The 26256-nt window shown below is 41.3% G+C and overlaps 1 protein-coding gene across 22 annotated transcripts in view; it reads right to left on the bottom strand.

The window, feature by feature from the left end:
- Positions 1–26256, bottom strand: part of CELF4 (CUGBP Elav-like family member 4) — a 1506243-nt gene that overhangs the window by 1158688 nt on the left and 321299 nt on the right. For all 22 annotated transcript variants that reach the window (XR_013263988.1, XM_077463101.1, XM_077463104.1 and 19 more), the window contains exon 2: positions 19849–19931. Coding sequence is in view for 21 of the 22 variants with exons in the window: in XM_077463101.1 (XP_077319227.1) it covers positions 19849–19931 (83 nt within the window). In the remaining variant the exon portion in view is untranslated. The remainder of the gene's footprint in view (positions 1–19848; positions 19932–26256) is intronic.

Genomic DNA, 26256 nt, shown 5'->3' with positions numbered 1-26256 from the left:
GGAGGAACATTCGACCACCAAAGGAAGAGTCAATTCTCTAGCACAGCCCCCTACTTGTACATCATAGCCAGTGGCGGCTGGTGGGTATTTTTTTGGGGGGGGCGGCAAACAACCCCCCCAACTGCCCCTACCCCCCCGCAGCGTGGCATGGCACTAACACCCCCAGCAAACCCCCCCACCACCCGCTATTCTTACCCTGAGAGCAGTGGTCGGAGCTGATGCGGTCCTCTTCTAGCCCTGTCCTTAAGCGTAGCGGTCTCAGGGAAAGCTGCTCCGATGTCCTCTCCTGGAGCAGCTTCCACTGTACATCTTCTCTCTGCTCCTCTCAGCACTAGGCATCCAATAGGATTGCCTTGGTAATCAGGTTTCATACCTGCTTCCCAAAAGGCCGGGAGGAGGATTAGTGTTGCAACAGCAAATATTCATTCGCTGTTGCAACACACCTGGGTGGGCTCCGGTTGCATCCTCTGTGAACCGAACCCACCTTATTTTGAAGCCTATTAAAGCCTCAAGCTCTAATCAGGTGCTTTAAAAGAAAACCCTGGTCACTGTAATTCATGTGCCCGGTGCCTGAAAGGGGCCTGACACATGAATAGGGGACGGTTGTGGCGGCTGTGGATAGAGTCTATGCATAAATCTATCCACTGCATATAGAGGGTGGCGAGGAGAGAGGGGGCAATGCCTGAGTGCCCCTAATAGATGGGCCACCATGGATAATAACCCCTTCCTCTTTTAGGGGTGTCTAGTTACTGTCTTGGCTGGTCCAGCTCCTTTGTCTCTCCCTTCACCTTCCTTTATAACCTTTTATGTATCTGCCTTGTTAGGGACAAAGGGGAATACTATTGGGTGGCAGCACTGAGACTGCTGGTGTTGTTGACATTGCATCCAAGATGGTGGCACCAAGGCAGGACTTAGGGTGGTGGGGGCCCCTGGGCTTGAGTCACTTTTGGGCCCTACCTTCTACATATTACCGTATTTATCGGCGTATAACACCTGCCGCCGTATAACACGCACCTCATGTTTAGGAGGGAATTTTAAGGAAACAAACTTTTAGGAGGGAAGTTTAAGGAAGAAACTTACATTTAAATGCCCATCAATGTAGCGTTATCAGTGTCCATCTGCAGCCTTGCCCATCCATATGCAGCCTTGTTCAGTGTCATTGCAGCCTTGTCATTGCAGTCTTGAAGTTTAAAAATGGCGCTGCCGAGATACAGAGTCCTGTGTATCTCGGCGGCTCTTGGGTCATCTAGGCGGGGTAACGACATATTCGGCAACCCATCACAGTTTGCTTCGGAACTGACATTCCGTTGCCGCCATCTTGGTACACCCCACACTCGTCCACAGTAAGGATACACTAAGAAGGGGTAAAGCGGTTTTGTTGTTACACCCACCGGAGTTTTGAATTTTACATGTATTTATAACAGTAAAGTGAGTTTATATAGTGAAATATAGGACTTAGAACTCTGTCTGACTACTTAGATCTTAAAAGCAGTGGCAACCCTGCTCATCTCACAGGTTTGCAAATCTGACAGAAGTTCGCTGCTTTTAGAATTCAACATCTAAGTAGTCAGACGGAGTTGTAAGTACTGTATTTCACTATATACTAACTTTAATGTTATAAATACATCTAAAATGCAAAACTCCGGTGGGTGTAACAACATGCCCGCTTTACCCCTTCTTAGTTTATCCTTACTGTGGCCGAGTGTGGGGTGTAGCAAGATGTCGGCAACGTAACGTAGCAAACTGCGATGGGTCACCGAATATGTCATTACAGCGGCTCTCGGGTCCTCTCACAGTCCCGAGCGGAGCCAAAAGTATCCGAGTGTACTCGGCTCACAGTCACGCCCAGTCCCTGTGTTATGTCCATCATAGGGCGGGACTGGGCGTGACTGTGAGCCGAGCCGAGTACACTCAGATATGCATCTCGGCGGGGCCCTCAGGGCCCCCTATATTGAGCAGGACCCATGGGCTTGAGCCCAGCCAAGCCCAATGGTAAGTTTGGCCCTGGGCGGCACCCAGCGGCAGTCACAGGGCCTTAGGATGCCTACACAAGGATAACTTTTACAGGTAAATAATTTGCCTAAAATAATCAAATGCATGTTTTCGAAATGACTGGGTCTCTTTATTGTTCCTCTGCAATGCTCAGTGGTCAGATGCTCAACGATATCTGAAATTTCAGCACCCAGCAGCGAGCGGGTTAAATGGCAGAATTCAGACTGGTGGAAAAAAATAGAGCATTGCGTCTTCGCGATTTCCTCCAACCTTTTACCCCAGCCCGTCCCACGGGGAACATTGTAATTCAATGCAAGAGATAGATATGAACTCCTGGCTGGTACGTCCGGTGATGTCACGCAGACTGTCTGCAGTCTGTTCCATATTATCTGTCAGGAGAACAGAGACAGAGGGAGACAGACTGGGAGCAGCCACCATCGGCGGCCCCCTGCGCGGTGCAAACAACAAAAAATAAAAAACAACAAAAAACCAACAAAGCCTCGTCTTGTGATTGATGGCGATGGAGATGGAAGATAGGAGTTAAATACGCATGCACGGCGGAGATTGTTCGCCTTTTGTGGTGTGTGGGTAAACCGCAACATGATAATTTATTACTCGAAGGTCAAACATAGACCGTGACATTTTCTTTTTATATAAAAAGATTTATCGAGAGCTCTGCAAACAAACAGTGCATTTACAGATATTAACTGTGACAGTATTGCCCCCCCCCCAGTACACAATGATAAATAGAATTTATATTCATTTTCATGTTTTATGCTATAAACACATACACACCTTGTAATATTTTCAGAGTCTTCTTCATATAATGCAGCGATTTGTAGTCTTTATCTTTAAATATTCTTCGCCCACACATAAGACCCGCTTGATAAAGCAGCGGTATAGCCATATGGTCATACCACTGGCATGGTGCTGCTTAGGACTTAAAAAAAAAAAGATACCACGCATTTATAAAGCATAGCGATATGCTTTAAATATGTGCTTAGCCCTCTGCTGGCTTTGTTACTACTAAGCCAGAGCGGAACAACGTTTCTAAAGTAAAGACCGTGAAAAAAAAAACGATATAGTCCAGTCTTATGACCTGTCAAAGTCACATGACTAGCTATTTTTCAATTACAGAGTTCTTTTTGCTGCATTGAGAGCTCATGAAATACCACACCAGGGGCCACATTTTACAGCCCATGATGTGGTGCCTCATGAGTTCTCTTGGCATAATGCCACAGGGGGATGTAAGCCAGAAATGGACAATTCCCATTTGCCAGGTTTGGAGGATAGCCCATTTATATCACCTGTCAAAGTCACATGACTGGTTTTCCTCCAAGTACAGAGCTCTCTCTTCTGCATTAAGCCAAGAGAACCTATGAGGTACCACATTGTTGCCTGTGTTTTGCAGCCCATTCATAAAATGTGTGCCATGATGTGGTGCTTCATGAGTTCTCTTGGCTTAATGCCGGTGATGGGGGATGTAAGCCTGGGCTGGACTGTTCCCCAACATCATGACATCAAACTTTTTAGCCCTTGTACACATGTTCGGACATTCTGAAAACCAAATCCGTTGGATTTAGTCCGACAGATTTTGTCCGACGGATTTTGTCCGAAACTGTTGCATACACACGGCCGGACAAAGTTGTAGGAAAATCAGATCGTTCAGAACCTGATGACGTTATTTCATTACAATGGGACTACGTTCAGGCTAGTAGCCAATAGCTTTGGTCTAGGAATTTGATCTGAGCATGCGTGGCACTTTGTCCGATCAGAATTCTCTACACACAATCGGACAAAGTCCGATCAGATCATGTTGTCGGAAAGTTTTATAGCCCTGCTCTAAAACTTTGTCTGTCGGATATTCCGACAGAAACAGTCCGATGGAGCCCACACATGGTCGGCTTATCCGAAAACACGGTACGATCGGACATTTTCCGTCGGAATGTCCAACCATGTGTACAAGGGCTAAGGCAAATTGCTCCACTGAGCAATCTCAGTGGCATTCAGTATTTTGCAGTAGGTTGTATTGCTGCCTTTATCTTTCACAGGCACCTCCCATTGGGAACATGTGTTGCCCAGGAAGGAACTGCTGTAGCAGGGTGCTGCATTGTCAACCACACATGGCACAGGTCAATTGCCAAAACTGATGCAGGTGGCTCCTGCAAAAGCAATCATAGTGGAAGGAGAGAGGGGCACAGGTAACACTGGCCCTCAGTCCCTGAATTCTTTCTGGGGAATGAGCAGCTCACACAATAACCGGGTCATAGTGGAAGGAGTATGGGCTAGGTATGAAGGTGCCATCTGTCCCTGAACCCTTTTTGGGGATCAAGTGGCTCACTCAATAACTGGAACATTTTTGAAAAGGTGGGGGCCAGGGTAGCAGAGGCCCTTGAGATTTAATCCTTCCCTCCTGGTATAACCAGTTCACGGTGGAAGGAATGGGGTGACGGTAGCACAGGCCTGGACTTAAAAAGGAGGCAGCAGGAAGGTGGAGCTTTCAGAACCCTATGCAACTTCGATAGTGCCGAGAAGGTGGTAGTGGTCTGAGAATGAGCACCTCCTGCATTAACTAGGTCATGGTGGAAGCAGTGGGGGGCGAGGGTAGCACAGGCCCTCTGCCTTTAAATCCTTTTCAAGGAATAAGTGGCTTCTGCAAAAATCAGGTAATGGTGGAATGAATGGGGTGGAAGGTTGCGTAATGGCAGCTCCTAGGTTTTTAAAGCTTGCTCCTAGTACTTTGGGAGATTTGTTCCTGCCTGATGTAATCTAGTGGAGTACAATGGAATTTGGTCACCTAATACCTTTATTGTGTTATACTACACCTCCAAATGGCACAAAAAACAACAAAAAAAACACAAACATTCCACTACAGTAATTACCTATAGCAATTCCCCTACCACAGTCGTACAACTCAAAATCCAATTGACCTACTATTTAGTTTATATGAAAAAGTTGGAGCACATAGACTCAGGAAGACACAGGAAGAACACACAGACCATATCCATCCAGACCCTGGAGAAAAGTGATCCTGGTCCTCAAGCATTCTCTGGCAGCTGTTGCCTGAAATTTGTGGTTCCTCATCTCGGCAGCCCTGGGTTCCTCATGAAAGCTCTACGACTATCTGAAGGATAAAATTGCCCGTAGGCTCTGCGAACCGGAAAACAAAAAAATAAATAAGTTCTGATTTAGGAGGAAATTAAAAATGTAATAACTTGGCTGCAGGTGCTTTCAATAAAGGTTTTACTTCCTCTGAGCTGGACGGCCTACTATACATTGACGCAGTATAGATGATCCCTCTGGCTGTCAGAGAGTCTTCATTACCTCTAGTCTGCAATAAAGGGAAAGGGTTACAGTGCAGGGGGGGGGGGGGTCACAAACAGACTATATATATAGGCAGATACACAGGGAAAGACAGTGCAGGGGGAACAAAGGAGCTTTACTTTCTTTTGCTTAGTGTCAATAACGCTGCACACAACTACTAACAATATCAGTCATCTTAAAGTAAACCCACCATGGGAACAGCTCAATCAATTGAACTCTTTTATTTGTAGGTGAATACACACAAAATGGCCATCATCCCTATAGTATCTTATTGGGAGTCTCATTTCAAAGCTTCGGGGACTAATATGGAGCACCCCTCAACTTTTGTGGAGGTTATAACATCCTCCATTATTTCTTGAAGACTTTCTAAAAGATTTTAAAGTGTGTCTGTTGGAATTTGTGCTCAAAAGTGCATTCGTGAGGACAGGTAATGATGCCGGACAAGAAGACCTGCAAAAAACTACTAACAAATTAACTACTAACAATATTGATCATCTTAAAATAAACCTATCATGGGAAAAGCTTAACCAGTTAAATCCCTACCTGAAGAACATCTTTAGGTAGGTATACACATAATTACACAATTTGGCCATCACACCTATAGGAGCTTGTTATATAATTCATTCCAAAATTTTGGGGATTCATATAGAGCTCTTACAATTTTTGTGGGTTATAACATGCTTCTCTGGAGCCTTTCCAACAAATTTTAGAACAGCCTTTCTTAACCTTTTCAACACAGAGGAACCCTTGAAATAGTTCTCCAGTCTCGGGGAACCCCTACTAAAAATTAGAAATCTACAACTCATGATACATTAGTGTGATGGTCAGTGGGAAGAATGGTACTTACACTTGTAGTCATTGAGAAGAATTACCTCCATACAGATAGCTAAAAAGATCAATAGTGTCAGTGGGAACTTATCTGAGAGGCAGAAATGGCCCAATTCTGAAGGAACCCCTAGCAACCTTTGGAGTAACCCTAGGGTTCCACGGAACCCTGGTTGAGAATCACTGTTTTAGAATGTCTCTGTCAGAATGCCCAAGAAAACTTTGTTAGGTCAGGTCTTGATGTTGGACAAGAAAGCATGTCATACCTAGGTCCACATTTTCAGTAGGGTTGAGGTCTGGGCTCTGGCTGGGCCATTCTAGTTTAGTCTTTCCCTTACTCACTCCTTGAGTATCCCCCTCAACAGGCCATGTTTGCAAGGTAAAGAAAATCCTGAAAATATGACCTGCTTACTTGAGGACTGGGGCTGTGAACCCAACACACTACACCAAGCTCATCAAATCATATCTTTATGGAGCTGGATCTGTGCACAGGGAGACAGTCATGCCAGAACAGATAATGACCTTCCCCAAACTATTATCATAAGGTTGGAAGTGCACAATTGTCTAAAATGTCTTTGTATATTTTAGTAGTAATGGTACCCTTCACTGGAAACACCTGAATTCAGTCATTTGGATGGGGTCCACCTACTTTTGGCCATATGGTGTAGGTGAGAATGTATTATGATTGCTGAGCTGTGCATAGTGCAAGATCATCACACTAAACTAGTCATATCTGCAATATATATATATATATATATATATATATATATATATATATATATATATATATATATATATATATATATATATATATATATATCGAAAAAAGGTAATGCAACTATGCCCTTAAAGTCATATAGGTGGCCTGGCCCAAGAGTTTCTGACCTACCCTCTTACTGCAGAGAAAATTCTCCCCTTCATAATGGGCACTGTACCCAGCTTTTCAAAGCGTGCTTTAAACAACATGCAAAGAGTTTGCTGCTTGCTGCAGAGAATCATTTCAAAATACAAGGAACATCTAAATATTTAAGCATGCATTTTAGTTAAAGTTATCAGAAAATAGTCTCCAACCCACTAAAGGCTGTGCTAATGTGCACAACTCTAGGAGAGAACCTTTCTTTTATTTTGCTTTTCACAACTGAATCACAGTTTCCAAGTGCTAGAAGAGGGTGAGGTAAGCCTATTTTCCTGTAATGGATATATTTATAGCTAACGTATCTGATGTTGCGTGCTCTTCAAAACCACCTAGTCTAATAATTGTGATTTCCTTCATCAAACTTTTGTCTTGATGTTCCACCCTCTCGCAGAGACATGGTTGTGGAGTAATATATGGTGCCTTTGAAGTAATGGATCTATTGGCTGTTGCTAATTCATGCAAAGAGGTTTCAGAATTCTGACGTGCATGATTGCAATTAACAGTGGCAGGACTGCTGCCATGGCAATGCAGTTGGCTTTTATTGAACCTGAGACTAAAGGAGTGTGAAAATAGTTTTTTTTTAAGGTTCACCCTCAAGGAGCTTATATATAATTCCAGCTGCTCAAAATAGGTGTGGTCATTTTTTTTCCCCTTACTGTTCAACCCTTAAAGGGGTGGAAACGAAGCCCCTTCTTTCAAGGATCCACCCACAAGGAGCATTCTCAACAGGGTACTTTGGATTTTAGCTTCATAGAGTCAGTGTGGTTATTCCTACAACAATTGTTTCCCTTACTGTTAAAAATTTAAAAGGGTGGGGAAGGAGCTCCTTGTTCCAAGGCTCCACCCATAAGGAGCCTTTTCAACAGGGTACATTGGATTTCAGCTTCAGTGTAGAGAATCAGTGTGGTTATTTCTACATTAAATTTTCTCTTGCCGTTAAACACTTAAAGATGTAAAGGAGGAACTCCTTGCACCAAGACTCTACCCATGAGGAGCATTCTCAATAGGGTTCACTGAATTTTACCTTCATAAAATCAGAGTGATTGTATTTACATCAAACAATTCCGTTAATGCTTCATCCTCTGACAGAGATGTGATTGTTGAGGACTATATGAAGCATGCAGGGTGCCTTGCAATAACTGTTTTGTTATTATTGAAAGTTTTTAAAGAGGTTGAGAATTTCAACATGTGTTTATGCATGTTATGCACAGGGCCGGCCCAGGCAGCACTTTGAGAGGGGCAGCAAATTGTATCACGGCCATCACTCACTCTCTTCTATTCACCCAGCAAATTGACAACCAAGATTTTTTTCCAGTAGGTTTGTGTGTCATGATGACAACTGCCACCCCGGGATGCTCTGCCTACCCCTTTACTACCCTAGCCTGTTCCTATACTACCCTGGCCTGTCCATATACTACCCTAGCCTGTCCATATACTACTTTAAATGTAAGATTTGAAGAAGACCTAAATTAAAAAAACAAATGATATAACTAATTATGGCCATGTAATACTTTCCTTTTAGCTGGTTCTATCGTTGCTGCAAATTTGGGGGGAAAGCCCTTAGCTGGTGGTGATGGGGAGGTCAGCAACTGTGTGCACCAAGAGGCACTGGAGTAGGGGGTGCAAACAACCATGATTAGACTAAACATTTTTGTACTGAAAATATACTTTACACGTAAAAAAAGGAATCAATATAAGTAGCATTCAACCAAATTAAACAGTTACGGACACTCAAGGGTTAAAAAACGCAATAAGAACACATTCATCACAACATTCTCCATTAATATGATTTGTATGCAGAGTTAATAAATTATATATGGACCGGGATGTTGTTTGGAAGAAAAAAAAAAAAACTCATGCTATAATAAATGTACTAATGGTCTGAAATATATAGCCAAACCCCTCGCCCCAATTCTTTAATTTTGTTTATATTTGAAAAATCAATAAAGTTTATTTAAAAATCAATAAACTTTATTAAAGAGATATATGAACCGCGGGTTACATTGCCGACTCGTACTGTATTAAAGCTGTAATTGAGAAATTTTCTAAAGGTTATATAAGACTGCAATGACACAATAAATGGCTGAACATAATAAAAGAAAGAAAAAAAAAAAAAGTATTCTGGCTCTTGGAAATTTTGCTGCCGGCGCCCACGGTTGTGCTTTTAGTCCTCGGTGTTGACGAATAGTCTGTATACCTGCATACGTCAAAGAGGAAGTCAAGCAGATTGATATGTGATTTACAACTACGTAGGGAAATTAGATGGTAACGGGGTTATGGCAACCGAGGTTGGTCGAGGCCAGTTTACGTCTAATTGATTCCCTGGATAATTAATTGACCTGTAGATAATAAGTCCTTGAGAGATGACATAAGTCAAGAAAACACAAATTCATTAGAATAAGGATCATCTCCTTTTTGATGTCATATGCTGCACACAGCACATACTGTAGTTCTGTTTTAACAGGGTCATCCATCTTTGGGTGTCACTACTTTATTGGTTCTTTAAGGACTTTTGAGCAACATCTCCCAAATATTTGATGTTTTTTTTTTGTGTTTTCTCTTTGTTTTTACCCAGAAATTTTTTTGACATCCAAAATGTCAAACTTACACTTTTTCCCTTAAGTTTTGTGGTTCATTTTAATTTCCTGCTCCTATCAGAATATACTGACCCTTTCTTCACACCCATCATTCAGGAAGAACCTTGTAGGACCATGTAAAATCCATCAAATCCAGTGCTCTATATGCATGCCATGGTTTACCTGATGAATGGCGTCAACAGTAAGTCCAAAAATATGAAATGTCACCAGTATAACATTAAGTTACAACACGGGACCTTTATTAGTCACCACTAAACACAAAGTGCAACATTTTAGGACAACTAAGGATCCTTTCCTTAAGCAATAGCGGCCATGGCCCTATCAAAAATACCATATGGCACCACCAAAGTGCAAAATAAAACATTTCATGGCCACTAAAAGCCCTTCCTCCAGGGATAGTGACTGTGATCCCACCATAAATGCAAAATGGTAGCACCAAAGTACAAAGTGTAACATTACAAGGCCACCAAGGACTCCTTCCTCAGGTGATAGGGACTGTAATCCCACAAAAAATGCAAAATGTCACCAGAAGACCATTAAGGTACAAAATGGGACATTTATTAGTCACCACTAAAAATTAAAAAGTGCAAATTCCAGGGCCACTAAGGACCCTTTCCTCAAGCAATAATGACCACGGCCCTATCAAAAATACCAAATGGTACCACCAAAGTGCAAAGGGCATCATTCCAAGGCCACTAAGCACTCCTTCCTCAGGTGATAGTGATTGTGGTCCCACCAAAAATTCTAAATACCGCCAGTAAGCTATTAATCTGAACATTTATTAGTCACCACTAAAATGCAAAGTGAAAAATTTCAGGGCAGCTAAGAACCCCTTCCTCAAGAAATAGTGGTCACTATTGACCTATTGAATAGTGGTCACTATTGGTCACTATTGTTTGAGGAAGGAGTCCTTAGTGACCATTAAATGTCACACATTGGTGATGATTAATAAATGTCCCATTTTGTACCTTAATATTGAGCTGGTAATATTTTGCATTTTGGGTAAGACCACAGTCACTATCACCTGAGAAAGGAGTCCTTAGTGGCCCTTAAATGTCGCACTTTGCATCTTGGTGGTGACCACGATCATTACTGACTGAGAGAAAAGGTCCTTAGTGACCCTGGAATGTGACATGTTGGTGGTGATTAATCAATATCACGTTGTGTACCTTAATGGTGTGTTGGTGACATGTTGCAGTTTTGTTAGGAGCACAATAACTAAATCCTAAAGAAGGGTACCCTTAGTGGCCATGAAATGTTACACTTTGGTGGTGACATTTTGCATTTTTGGTAGGACCCTGGTCATCATAGACCAAGGAAAGAATCCTTGGTGGCTCTGAAATGATGCACTTTGATGGTTATTAATAAATGTACCATTTTGTACCTTAATGGTATGCTAGTGACATTTCGGATTTTTTGTAGGACCATGTGACTCATTCCATAAGAAAGGGATTTTTGTGGTAACTGTAAATATATTTTGGGTATTCACACTCTTACTGGGCTCAGGTTTGTGCAGCAACAATTAAACAAAATACTTTTTTTAAATTATTTTTAAATCATTTTAGTGCTCTTTGCTTCTGTACTCTTTAGCAATGTCTTTCTATCCCTCCCCGGCGAACGTGATGATTTCCCCTGCCCTTAGATATAATTTAGCTCAGATGTGTTTTCTGTAAAAGATTCTGTTGTATCTAGAGAGCAGTTTACTGTATCCTCTGCCAGGATAAGAAAACATGTTTGCTGGGGTACAAAAGGCTGAGGTTAAAAAAAGAGAAAAGAGTCAGTAAGGATTTGTTCGCGCAACACCATGTGAACAAGTGTGCACAGTGTGTGTGTGGGTGTGCAACATGTGTGTGTCCTGGTGTGTATTGTTCAAGGGAGCTGCCATCTGATCCAATGTCTTATTAATAGGCAATTCTGTGGGGAATCAGGGCCTACTGCTGGGGATCCCTCAATTGATATAACGATCTATATAGAGGAATCAGGACCTCCTTCCTCCTGCTGGTGATTCTTCGAGTTATAAAAAGATCTATATAGAGGAATCAGGACCTCCATCCTCCTGCTGGTGACCCCTCTAGTGACAACTAAAGATCTATATAGAGGAATCAGAACCTCCTACCACCTACTGGTGGTGTTCCCTCTTCATTGAGAGCCAGTCACACTTGCCTGTTTTGCGAACTAAATGCGGAAAAACACACATCCAATTCGTATATGTGTGAACCCGGCCTCAGTGATCACTAAAGATCTACACAGAGGAGTCAGGACCTCCTTCCTCCTGCTGCTGATCCCTCTAGTGATAATTAAAGATCATATTGGGGAATCAGGACCTCCTTCCTCCTGATGGAGATCCCTCTAGTGATATAAAGATCTATATGGAGGAATCAGGACCTCCTTCCTCCTGCTGGTGATCCCTCTAGTGATATAATGATTTATATGGAGCAATCAGGACCTTATTCCTCCTGCTGGTGATCCCTCTAGTGATATAATGATTGATATAGAGCAGGAATATGCAATTAGCGGACCTCCAGCTGTTGCAAAACTACAAGTCCCATCATGCCTCTGCCTCTGGGTGTCATGATTGTGGCTGCCAGAGTCTTACTATGCCTCATGGGACTTGTAGTTCTGCCACAGCTGGAGGTCCACTAATTGCATATCCCTGATATAGAGGAATCAGGTTCTCCTTTGTCCTGCTGGTAATCCCTCTAGTGATAAAAAGATTTATATAGGGGAATCAGGACCTCCTTCCTCCTGCTGGTGATCCTGTTAGTGATAACTAAAGATCTATATGGAGGAATCAGGTCCTCCTTCCTCCTGCTGGTGATCCCTCTAGTGATAAAAAGATGTATATAGAGAATCAGGACCTCCTTCCTCCTGCTGGGGATCCTTCTAGTGATAACTAAAGATCTATATAGGGGAATCAGGACCTCCTTCCTCATGCTGGTGATTCCACTGGTGATAACTAAAGATTTATATTTTGGAATCAGGACCTCCTTCTTCATGCTGGTGACCCCTCTAGTGATAACTAAACATCTATATAGAGGAATCAGGAGCTCCTTGATGGTGCATCCTAGAATTTCGTTAGCTTTTCCCACTGCATTGGCCCCCTTTTTTGCTCATTCTGCAATCATCTGAAATAATAGCCATATGCCATAAGGCACATTGCCTTGTTCTTGCATCGCTGGTGTAAACACAATTGATATGCAGAAATTTAAGCCAGACCTTTCTCTTCTTTTAGGTTTCTTGCCTGTGTAAGTAAAAAAGTTTTTTATTGATATGAACACAGGTGCAAACAATGCGCACAGCTGCGTAAAGATCAGTAATACAGCGATGAATACAGAGCCGTAAAATAAAAAATAGAACATTTTACATTTAAGTGCAGTAATGTCTGTGCAGATGTGTGTACACACAACACTGGCAACTAGAAGAGGATGAAGAAGAATTTTACACAAATACGCACATTTATGCACTTGCTGTATGTGTGTGTATACAAGGTCTTTATGGGACATTCTACTTTCTGAAACAAGATCCTGAGTGTAAACACCAGTAAATTATTACGTCTGTGTGCAAGAGGCCTTACACTTTTTTTTTTCTCTTTTCATAAGCCTTATAATTATACAAAAATAAAAAAACAAATTCTTATGTACAGTGATCAAACTTTAAAACTTTACCAGCTCGTAAACACAAGTGATCAGGAGATGGTAAAATCAGACGCTTGGGCCACAGTTTCACTGGTCCCCTGCTGCCAAGATTAACAAGGGAATGCAGTCGCTCGGGGCTTTTCGCAATGAGGCCACTGCTCAGCCCTCCACCTTGTGTAATCAGAGAATGCTATGCATTCATTGAGAAAATGCAAAGGGTTCTCTGAATAGTGCCAATTCGCAGCGGCTGATCTTCTGTGTTAACAATGCAGTAGGGCAGCTGCTCGGCATGGGATCCAGAAGCTAGTGGAGATCACTGGAGTAGCAGTGCCTTACCACAGTCATTTCCAGCCTCTAGCGCAGCCTTTCTCAACTTTTTTACCCCAGAGGAACCCTTGAGATAATTTTCAGGTTTCGGAGAACCCTTAATGAGAATAGGCCATTGGAGGGTCATTGGGAAAATCCCTCTTACATTGGTGGTGGTAAGCAGAAAGAATGGCAAGTGGGGCTGGACCTGGGACTAAACAGGCACCATCAGATAATAGGTCAGTTAGCCACAGCTCAAGGAACTCCTAGTCATCCCTGGAGGAACGGACGGCAAAACACTCTTACGAATAAGTATGATAGCCCTAGCTGGCTAGGGGCCCTAGCGTGGTTCCCCCACGGTCTGGAGACTGTCAGATCCAGGACTTTCAAGCTATGGAGGGGTGGCTCAATAAAGCAAATTTATATTCTCATGCTTGTGCGTAGTTTTTATGATTTTATTCTCCAATAAATACATGTGGGATAAAGCACTAGGTTGGTGTGCACTTTCCATTTTCTACACCCCTGGAGGAACCCTAAGGTTCCATGGAAACCTGGTTGAGAATGGCTGTTCTAGAGGGATCCCACAGGTATGGCATATGCATAATTACTGTACACTGGTCCAATTTAGTCCAATGTAACTATGTCAAAATATCCATACCCGGAATTCTTCTTTAACGTTATCTACAGCAAAGGGGGCTCAAGAACAGAGCTGGATAGCTTAAACCATTGTGAATAAGGAGATTTTAATTTCAGCGTGTGTATGTTTCTTAATCCAACAGCAAGCATTTTAGGGTGAAAAAATTCTTTCTATTAGGGTATCGAAAATATTCTGTCCTTTAGTTGCATTAGGTAATTGGACAAGATAGAAATACATTCCTTTCTTTACATTGCAAGGAAGGAAACGATTTTGCCAAGGTTTTCTTTACAGTGACTTGCAGAATGTAAGCAATTTGGACACTTTTCCGTATTCCCAAATGATTCCAGCAGACAATATCTCCGAATAACTGTAGCGAGTCAACATAAAGTGATAAATTAAAGCAGAAAGGTAAATATTTAACCCTGCAGCTCCCAGAGGAGGTATGTATGTATTTCCGGATATAATCATGGCTTAACAAGTCCCATGTGCCAACCTATAACGAGGGGAGACTGGTAAGACATCTAATCTACATACACACAACACACACTTGCTGTACTGCGTTCTGCTGTGACAAATACATAGAGTGATTCCTCAAGGCAGCACAAGGAGACATACAGTATATGTTACAGTGGAGAATAAAGCATGCAAGTTGCATCGTTTGCCTATTTTGTTCTTATGCTGTATTCAGTCCCCCCGGTAGGCCAGTGTGACTAAAACAGAAAATTATAAAAGACACACTATAGTGACAACACAAAACCAATATTATGTTGGAATTTATGTGTCAACACATGCCACAAAATATATGCGGAATGAATTGAATGCAAACATATCATTTTATTAATGCAAAAAATATTTTCCAATAAAGGGCAAAAGACAATACACACAACAGAATCACAATAAATACACAATCAGAAATAATGAAACTCAATTGGCAAATATAATAAAATAAATCCTATTCAACAGCCATCATTAATCAGATTAGTCAGTTGTGTAGGTAATGATACTCAAATAGTAAGACACTTCCATAGAGTCTATACGCTTCATGGAGTTCATCCACTTCACCAGGACTACGATGTCTCATCTACAGAGTGCAACACTTATGATCTATTGCACTGTTTGGTTGTCTCAAACAGTATAGGACATCCAAAGTATCTACGCATTTCATGGAGTCCACCTGCTTCATCAGGAGAATGACGTCATCTACAGAGGGCAACACTTCTAGATTGCTAAGTGTTGCCACCTATACTCTGCAGAAGACATTGTAGTCCTAATGAAAAAGATGGACTTCATAAAACGCATGTACTTTTAATGCCTCCTACTATCTGTTTAACATTAGCTATAAAATTGAATAATCTGTAGAGTGCAACACTTAGCAATCTTAGCAACACATAGAAAGAGACATTCAATGAGTCCATGTGCTTCACCTAGTCGATCTGCTTTATCAGGACTTTGTTGTCATCTACAAACTACATCACTTACCAATCTAGATTACTGTGTTGCACTCTGAGCTCTGTAGATGGTACTGTAGTCCTGACGAAGAGGATGGATTCTGTGAAATGTATAAATTCTTTTGATTTCTCTTACTATTTGTTTAGCTTTAGCTAACTAAATAAACTGATTAATGATGGAGCTTAAATAAGATGGATTTTTTTATATTTATGGTACAGAGTGAAAAACGTAATAATCTAGATTACTAAGTGTTGTATTCTGTAAACAACATTTTAGTCCTGATGAAGTGTATGTCCTCTATGCAATGTGTCTGTTACTATTTGATACAACCAAAAAGTGCAAAACGTAATAATCTAGACTGCTAAGTGTTGCACTCTGCACACTGTAGATGACATTGTAGTCCTGATGAAGTAGATAGGCTCTGTGAAACACATAGACTCTTTGGATGTCTCTTACTATTTGTTTAATATTAGCTCTAGAAATCGAATAATCAGATTATTGATGGCTGTTGATCAAGATGTATTTATTATAGTGGTCGCCAACCAGTGGTCCATGGACCACTGATGGCCGACAAGAAAATGTTGGTTGTCCCCAGGGGTTCCCATGGGTTCTGCCACAAACAGATGTATACCAGTTTCTGTCTTTTCACAGGGTTTTTGACTGTCTAATATAGATCGTATTGTTTTCTATTTTATATCATTAATGTTATTTGTTTTGTAATTCTGTAGTTAGATAATTGTGTTTGAGCTTTTATTTTATTTTCTAAAAAAAATTTGTAGCACTTTTAAAGGGTTCATTAGAAATACATTGGTTCTCTTTCCTCTGTTTAAGCAATAATTACCATGTATGTTTAATTGGTTGGTTCAAATGGCAGGAGGTGGCACCGTACCGGTGATGTGTAATTTTACGAGACCTTTAGCTTGCACACAATGGAGGATTTGATAAAGACCCAGGAGGATGGAATGCGTCATCTAGAAGAGCATGTTTTTTGTACTTGCCTTTCATTGTGTTTAAACTGATTATAGTAAAGAATTTCTTTTTATATTGAGCGGTTAACTTGTGGTTACAAATCACAGCATATGCACCTTTAGTGACTTTCCTTGGCGATTGGATGAAGTTGTCTGCGCTTTTAATTACAAATTCATTCAAAAATTATCAAATAACTGTTAAATATTTACATCATTTCTTCAGTTGATAAGGCATCAAAAAAGCCTTAATAGCTCCTTGGAGTGGGCAGTCGGATATTTTGGCAGCTGTTTTGTGTGAGGAACCCATGACGGAACTGTACCGGAACATCTCAACCTTATATTATTTAGTTTAATAAATACTCCCCCTTGCAGAATGGTGCTTTCATCTATTTGCTTTGTATGTATTCTTGAGAACCAAGATGATTTAATTAAATAATACTTAAAACATATCCAAGTATTAGCGCTAGTTATAAACTCAAAGCCTTGTTAGGACTATAAATAAATAAATCGCCATGCTAAGTGATAACACTATTGATCCTAAAAAAAAGAAAAAATACACATATAAAAGTCCTTTGCAGTCCCAACATGTGTTTTGTTCATATATGCCCATGCTCAATAAAAGGTTAATCCGTGCTTCATAAACTTTTTCTCAGACTGGGTGCCCCACATGGACGTGCATTCATCCTTAGATGTTGACCAACTATCTCTAGTATGGTCGATTAGGCATGTGGGGAAACCCCTGGATGAATCCGTTGTTGGCCCCCTCATACACTGAATGGACCTCACATGGATAGGTAGAAAGGACAGAGGGAGAACCTCATAGCGTAAATCCGTTTTAAATTTATTGGGTAAAAACAGATGTGAAATTACACTCACAATTTTAGATGCCTAACATCGTGGCACCTGGTGTGTATAGCAATGTGATTTTTGGGGGAAATTGGCCCGCAAATTGCTTAAGACCACTACTTGTGGATCGGCTTGATTCCCGGAAGTGGCAGGCAGACGCGTCGTGATGACACGGTCAAGCCTCGATGCGTTTCAGCCAATCAATTGAGTCGTCATCAGGAAGCTTGTTAGGACTATGACTTAACGTACAAACGCATGCACTCGTTTATGAACTAGGAGGTACACCTTAAAACTTTTTCATTGATTAAAAAAAATGGCAATTGTGGGCCACACCTTCCTCCTGCTCAAGCACTTCCATATCCACCCACTTTCACCAAGATCCACCCTGTTATTACCCCCCCGGAAATTATACCCTACTAGCTGTTTGGAAGTTGAGAATGAAACCATCCTACCAACCCAACCATTCAAATGCATCATCAAAATAAACACTTCAAGGAAAATAATTGTTCATAGGGTCATTCACATTTAATATTGCATTACACGTCTCAAGAGTTTACAAAATGAACTTAAGTGATAATATTAAACTCTTGCACTTCAGCTACGTTTTAATAATTGCACAACCTGAGCTGCAAAAATATAGGTTTCACAGCTAACCTGTCCAGGGTTCCAAAATCGTAAACAATTACAGTTGTAAGACACATATGCAAAACACTTGGGTTAAACTTTCCTAGAATTGGAACCTCTGAAGTAAATTTTGAGTTTAACCGGTAAGGTGGTGTTATAGCCAGTGATCATGCAAAATTCAGTAAAACCTTTGGCAACTCATCCCAATGCAACCAATTACATTGCATTTCACTGACCTCAGGTCCGTGAAAGATGAATTCATATTGGTTGTTTTAGGATGGTCTCTAGTTTTCAAATGACTCTTTTACTTCAGAAATTCTTTGGTAATGAATATTTATTTTCAACATAACAAACAACTTCAAACCACAGTGTGCATTTTGTCACGATATCCAGAGGATTTAATCCGGATATCCTTACCATTCGTATGAAACTATCCAAGCAAATAAAATTCAGAACCACTTTTCATCCAATTTCTGCTATCCAATTAGGCCAAAAGTCAGTAGGAACATTACCAAATCCAAAAATGCAGATGACTAATCTCACTATTCTAGGTCCATATAGTCACAATCTTTCTTCCGCACGAATTAGACATATTAAGAGATGAATACAAACCTCAAGGAGGTAATCACATGGAACTAAGCAATAAAAACCTTGTGCATTTTAGGCCCAATAATACAAGTATGGGATCTGTTATCCAAAAAGCCTTTATGTTTTCCAAATTATTTTCCAAAAATGGTGTTAGCATTATTGGTGTTTTATTTTTATTTTTTATTTGTTCAATTTTTGATGGCAGGCAGTTATGGTGCCTGTCTTCAGTGCTGGGCTGTCAAAAAATAGCAGTCTGGTATCTAAATCATCCACAACTGTGACCAAATGGCTTCACGTTTGATTAGGTAAAGCTTTTTGGGAGGGTTTGCAGTGCAGCGTATTTAAACACAATGAACTTACAGTAGCTAACATGGCAATAAAAAGCACACAGAGACTAAGAAACGCATAGTTGTGGAGACACATATCCTCAAATAAACCTGCTTTTCTGGAACATGGCACTGTCACCAGAAGGCCAGTTTTAGGCCTCTTCGAAAATCAGTACCGTCATGATGTAAAACCCCACCAGAATGACCTTAAAGTCAAAATCTGGGCTAAATAAATATTATCTAGATAGAAGAGCCTGTGTGTTCCTAATTCAGTCTTGGCGCGTTTTGTGTATTTCTTCAGGATTTGGACAGTAATGCAGTATAATTACCTGTGCAGGAGCTTCCTGTAATAAAGACCGGTCACCGCTGCTCTCTCTCCTTGTGCAGGGTGACTGGTCTTGTCTCCACCCCCTTCTTTAGTTTTCTACCTGTGGCCTGTAGTTGAAGGACCAGCTGGGCCGCTCCCACAACTGGGTTTACAAAGCTATTTGATGCACACAAACTGGATTTATATCCTTTGTGGCTATTAATAAAATATATTTAGATGAAAATATTTATGCCCAGGGGTTAGCTTTAAAGAACGTCTGCCTCTACTAGACAGAGATAAGGTACAAATGTATGAAAAAGTCGTGATATTTGGAGAAGTAAACTTCAACATTTTAGACATGACTCCAGATCAAAGGTTTAGACAACTTCCAAATCCGAAGCATTTTAAATAACAGTTCCCATTCTGTACTAAAATCTGGGTCAGCGTGTTTCTTGGTCCAATATCTGCAAATCCAGCTCTCGTAGTAGGAATAAAGCATTTGACTTACCCCAGGAAGAGTCTTCTGTTCATGCAGAGCACTTTGAGCTTTCAGAGCAGATTCTCGTTCACAGTATGTAAGGAAGGCGCAGCCTGTAACAAGCAAGAGAGGACATCAGCATAATCCCCAAAAAGTCTCACCAAAAATTAAAAGTATTTTTTGGACTTACAACATAGATGCAATAAAAGTATAACGTATGTAGACTTACAACATAGATGTAATAAAAGTATAACGTATGTAGGTGCACAAAATAACCAAGAAATCAGGAGCCACCCAATCTAACCTTACTTAAACACTTGTGAGGAGCGAAGAACTTGGGTTTCTTTGAAAAAAAATAGAAAGACCAATCTAAAGTTTGGTATTATGAATTATGTAGCTCCTCGAAAACAGGACATAGTATACTTTGCCTTGGTTTAGGTGGAGGTCTTTATGATTCCTTTTGGTTCCCTTTGCCCCAAGCCTTGCATCCTAGATCTTCTTGCTTTAGGCAACCACTGCCAAATTATTCAGTTTGGAGACAACGTACTCACAATCAGTGAACAAAAACATTCTTCCAGTTTTTCCCCCAGTAACCAATTACCGTGCCGCTCCTTTGGATGCTGCCATTTTCTACCTTTCATAGCTTTGAAAGGGTGATACCAGTTTTGGGGTTATAGCTCTAACATTACTGACACCATTGCCCCACCTGTGACAGTCATGTATAACTGCTTTCTGCAGACATTACTGATTGTAGATGGTCAGTAGTATCTGGAGGAGTGGTTGCAGATGGACACAAGGGTATATTTGTTTGTATATCAATAACCACAGTGTGTATTCTGCTTAGCCTTCATATTATTGAGAAAGTAGAGCATTTGTAATGGCCAATGTAGCAATATTCAAGGTACTTACATATCTGGTGAATGGAAATATTTATTTTGGTGGTGCATTCCATTTGCATAATTGGAATACCTCCTCCCACCACCACTATGGGAAGTCATGATAATGGTATCATCTGTTAAGTGACTATAGTAAAAAAAAAAATGCCCAGCATGACACATAACCTTTGTTTTCTGATCGATCACCTAACCTTTAAAGAGGTCCTGAACTCAAATCATGAAGATGTGTATGTTACAGGGAACATCTACTAATGTTAATTGTGCTTAAGCTAAGCTTAAAAATATATCCTGTTTTGGATTCCTCCTGAAAAATAGCTTCCTGTGCCTAGGCGCTCGTATGCCTTGAACCTCATAGCTGTATATCATACTTCCCAACTGTCCCTGATTTCGAGGGACTGTCCCTGATTTGGAGCAATGTTGCTCTGTCCCTCTTTGCCTCTCATTTGTCCCTCATTTTGGTCTGATCCTCATAGTTGTATATAAAATGCACTTTTTAGCTTTCAAAAAGTGTTTCCCAGTGCTAAACCTTTCATCCAAATTCTAAATTGCTGCATTTGTAGATTTTTAAAGCCGATATAAAGGAATAGTAGTGGCTGATGTCATCAGCACATGCGCACTGAAGCAATGTCAGTACGTGCCGTTGCTTCATTTAGAGTGTGCCGTTACCAATGGCTCCCACACGCATGCGCGGGAGTGACGTCATCGTGGCTCCAGCCAACCACAACGCCGGAGCCGCCATTCCCGTAAGTAACTCCGGCGAGAAATGTTGCCAGCCGGTGCTGTGTATGGGCACCGCAGCGTGGGGTTTCGATCTCAGGTAAGTAATTCATAATGAGCTAGTATGCTATGCATACTTGCTCATTATGCCTTTGTCTTGCAGTTTTTTTTTTTTTTTTTAGGGTTTACAACCACTTTAACAGTAAATAAACCTTAAAACAAGGAATCAATGACCTGTGTATGTGCACGCACTGTGGAATAGTTTGTCCTCAAAGTAGCTACAGATTTTCAGTCTTGCTTTAATTTTCCCCTCTATAGCTTCACCCCTCTCCTGCTTATCCACTTCCCCACCTTGCCGTTTGCCTGCTGAAGCACCAGGAACCTAATATAGCTTCATTGGGGTCAATGAGCACCATGGTGAAAGCTGAGATTAAGCGGCAGGGTAGGAGTTGACCATTTAAGGGAAAGTGTTACTTTTCCAGTAATGGGCAAAGTACAGATTCACTTTAACCTAATCCATAACATTCAATGTAACCTCTGCAGCAGCAATATGAAAATGCATCTGAACTAAAAATGATCCGAACTATCATCTGCTCCTGGAGTCTTTTAAACAAGTTCATAAATAAAGAGTAATGCTTTCTCCCCGGAATATCTGGCGCTTCCACACAGTTCCAAGAGGCACCCTGATGGAGATTATTTAATTATGTTTCACTCGTATAAATATTGTTGTTTAATGGTGTATACGAGGAGATACATCAAATCCGTAATTAAAATCTGTAGCCATCGGTACGACATTAGAATAGGTTTATTAAATTCCTTTTTATTTTCTGCAGAAATGTTAAATTCGAGAATACTATTTCCTCGCCGCAGTCAAGCAAAGGCCTTGAAAAGTTATTCTGAACATTTTCTTTTTTATCTTTAAAGGGCAAGTACAGTGTTAAAAATTGCTGTATTACATTTCAACCTACCTAATTACATTAGTTCTTGGTGTCAGGGGCCAAGTGGCAATAAAGTATATGGCCAAAGGCTTGTGGATATCTGGCTTTTCCATCTATAGGAGCTTGCTGGACATCCCATTTCCAAACTGTGGTCTTCAACATGGAGTTGCCCCTTCTTTAAAGCCTCCAAAAATCTTGAGAAGCTTTTAACAAGATTGTGGTGTGACTCATTTAGCCAAATTAACATTTGTGAGGTCGGGTACGTATGTTGGATGAGAAGACCTGGCTTGGTGTCAGCGGTGGCTGGTGGTATATTGTTTGGGGGAGGTGGCAGCAAACAATCTACCCCCTCCCCCAGAAAATGAATTCACTATTGTCACACAACTGGGTGGGCACAGGGCACGGTGCTCTGCGCCCCAAGCCCACCCTTTTTTGAAGCCAATTAGAGCCTCAGGCCCTAATCTTGTGCTTATAAAAAACAAACATTGGAATCCATGCGTCCTGTGCCCTGCATGTAGATTAGGGACTGGGCATATGGATGAGGGAGCCGCCACTGCTTGATGTTCAATTCATCCCTAAGGTGTCTAGTAGGGTTGAGGTCAGGGCCCTGGGAATGACACTCGAGTTCTTCCACACCAAACTCACAAATACAATGTCTATATGGAGCTGGCTGTGTGACCAAGGGCAAAGTCATCCTGGAATAGAAAAGGGTCTTCCCCAAACTGTTGGACGTGTACAATTGTCTAAAGGGGTGTACTCATACTTTTGGTCTTATAGGTAGGTTCGGTGGTCAGGTGTCCACAAACATTTAGCCTTATGCCGTGTACATACGGTCAGATTTTCCGACAGGAAATGTTGGATGTGAGCTTGTTGTCGGAAAGTCCGACCGTGTGTATGCTCCATAGAACATTTGCTCTCGGACTTTCCACCAACAAATGTTTGCTAGCAGGTTCTCAAATTTTCCGGCAACAAATCTTTGTTGTCGGAAAGTCCGATCGCGTGTACACAAGTCCGGCGCACAAAAGTTCACGCATGCTCAGAATCAAGCAGAAGGAGCCGCACTGGCTATTGAACTTCCCTTTTCTCAGATCGTCGTACATCTTGTACGCCACCGTGTTCTCACGTTCCTAATTGATGGCCAACATTTGTGTGACCGTGTGTATGCAAGACAACAACCTTCCAACCAAAATCCACGGTTTTGTTGGCGGAAAGTCTGATCATGTATATGGGGCATTATAGTGTAGTTCTAGATGCTGAGCTTTTATTGCAAAGACATTTTTTTAACCCAAGCCCCCTTCCCAAATATAAACCCTGAATAACAGCACAATAGTCGTGTGTGCCCATTGAGGGATATGCACAGTAAACCTCCTCTCTGTGACACATGACCACATTTCATGCTACCAATGGCCGCCTCTGCAGAGATTCTTATTCTAGGATCAGCCAGCAACATATCTTTTCAATCTTAGTCTAAATGGTATTAACTTGTTATAGGTTGTACAAGACCTCTTCTGCATGTCTTGAGAATAGTCAGTCAGCAGCTGACCACTAAGATATTACAAAAAATGATCATCATAAAGAGTGTAAACTTAACAGTAGGCTGTGTTTCAGCAATTGTGCAGCCCACATCTAGTATAAAGTGCCCCTTAGCTCCTAAAGCAGGGGTAGGGAACCTTTTTGGCTGAGAGAGCCATGAACAACACATATTTTAAAATGTAATTCCACGAGAGCCATGCAATATGTTCAAAACAAATTTTCTTTTTTTTAATAGATTAATCGACTAATTTCAGTTATAATTGTAATATCCACATCATCTCCCCCACTGTAATATCCACATCTCCCCATACGATTGTCTGCTTGCTTACCACTACACAGGCAGGCAGATCCACGAGCAGTTGAGGCGGGTGATGATGACGTCAGCGCGCCGCTCACCTAGGCCACCGCCGGGTGTACCAAGATGGCCGCAGCTCCGGAGCTAGGCCGAAGCTGCGGCCTTTCCTATGGGCTCAGTCCACGGATCGGCACACCACACAATCCGTGGATTGAGAGGTGAGAGCCAGATGCAGCCATCAAAAGAGCCACATCTGGCTCGAGAGCCATAGGTTCCCTACCCCTGTCCTAGAGGGTACTTGTCCAACTGCACAGTCTGCATAAATGGTTTGTCCGCTACTGGAGCCTAAACTAATATACAGTACCAGTTCAGAGTATCAATATAGTTAACCATAATTCACCCTAACTCTCTAAACATAGGGTCAGTTTACTGTCCTTCAGGCATTAAGGGTGATAGATTGTGGCCAGTGGGGTAGAAAAAGTCCTGAACTGAAAGGGAGTAAACAATGCCTTGGGTTTGTTGTTTAGTGGGATTAAATAAATTACAGGTAGGAGCAGGAATAGTGCCTCATTATTGGTATCAGTGGGATGAATACTGCCCCGTCGTTGTTGCAGTGGGAGGAATAGTACCCCATTATTGGTGTTTGTGGGAGGAATAGTGCCCCATTGTTGGTTTCAGTGGGGGGATTAGTGCCCCATTGTTGGTGTCAGTGAGATGAATCGTGCCCCATTACTGTTTGTGGGAGGAATAGTGCCCCATTGTTGGTGTCAGTGGGAAGAATAGTGATCCATTGTTGGTGTCATTGGAAAGATTTGTATCAGTGAGAGAAATAGTATCCCAAGGCCTGGATAAAGGCTAGGAAAGGGCCACATGTGGCCCATGTGGCACAGTTTGGAGACCACTGGTATAAATGATGCCAACCCCCCCAAAAAATTAAATTGAGGAGGAACCATGTCTGAAAGTTCAGATCTGCTTAAGATCAAATAACTAAACCAAAGGCGATAGTATTTTAAGAAATAAGACAAAAAAATTAAGGAAAATACCTGTTCAAACTAAAAAAAGAAATGTCTAAATCCTTGGCAGAAAAATTGAACACATTTCACATAATACTTCTGGGCAGGACTTCAATTTCCTATCACATGATGTTGGCCCGTGTAATCTCCTTCTTAAGATCTGCCATCTGTGAGACTGCGGTTGGCTCAGCAATAGGGCGGCATTAAGACCCAAGAACACACTATCCTGTATTTTCACAGTCCTAGATAGAAGGCCTTTCTGAAGGTGTGAATACAGTGAAACTGCGGGGATTGATATAACCGGGTAAACAGGTGTAGAAAATTAATTTCAAGATGAAAACTAGAGCTTCCCAGCAGGTAGGCCACTTCTACTCAGTACATTTAAAATGTTCATATTGGACCAGAGTGTACCTATAGCACAACATGACCCTGATGTAGATACAACATTGGTTTGTGGCATAGGTTGCAGTATTATATTATGTTATTGAACACAGAGATAAATTTTCTGTGTTTCTGAATCTCCCCAGGTGTGACCGTGGCGGGTTACACTCTATTAACTTGTTTACAGCCTGTGGCGAATGCCGATCTTTGTAATGTATCCCACCGGGTGATGAATAGATGAGTTGGAGTATAGAGGGTATGGATAAATACAATAAGGCTTCTTCTTTCTTTATTGGAGAGATAGCTTTTTCCAATGGTTCAACCTATGAAATACAACTTTAAATTTATTTTCATATAAGTTCGGTCTGTATTAATTTTATACTTGAAAATTACAACTCACCAAAAAACAAACAAAAAAAAAACAAAAAACATTCAGCTGTAGGTAACTGACTTGATGCCTACAGGACTTGAAAAGGTGGGATCTTCAAGAGTGAAAATCGGAGCATTAGAACATATATATAGGTCGAAGTATAGGCAGCCAGTGAATTAAAATGCGCATAGACCAATATATTTCATAGCGGAAATTTCACAAAGGCTTGACGTATTTGAAAGGAAAGTGCCCAGGGGAATATATGGAAAAAAAAAAGGAATATGGAGATATTCAG

Source organism: Lithobates pipiens, unplaced genomic scaffold, assembly GCF_037356315.1.
Source record: "Lithobates pipiens isolate NorthernLeopardFrog02 unplaced genomic scaffold, aLitPip1_a1.2 Scaffold_3, whole genome shotgun sequence".
NCBI classification, from domain to species: Eukaryota; Metazoa; Chordata; class Amphibia; order Anura; family Ranidae; genus Lithobates; species Lithobates pipiens.
The sequence above is the reverse complement of the archived record's forward strand: the minus strand, read 5'-3'. Positions and strand labels throughout refer to the sequence as shown.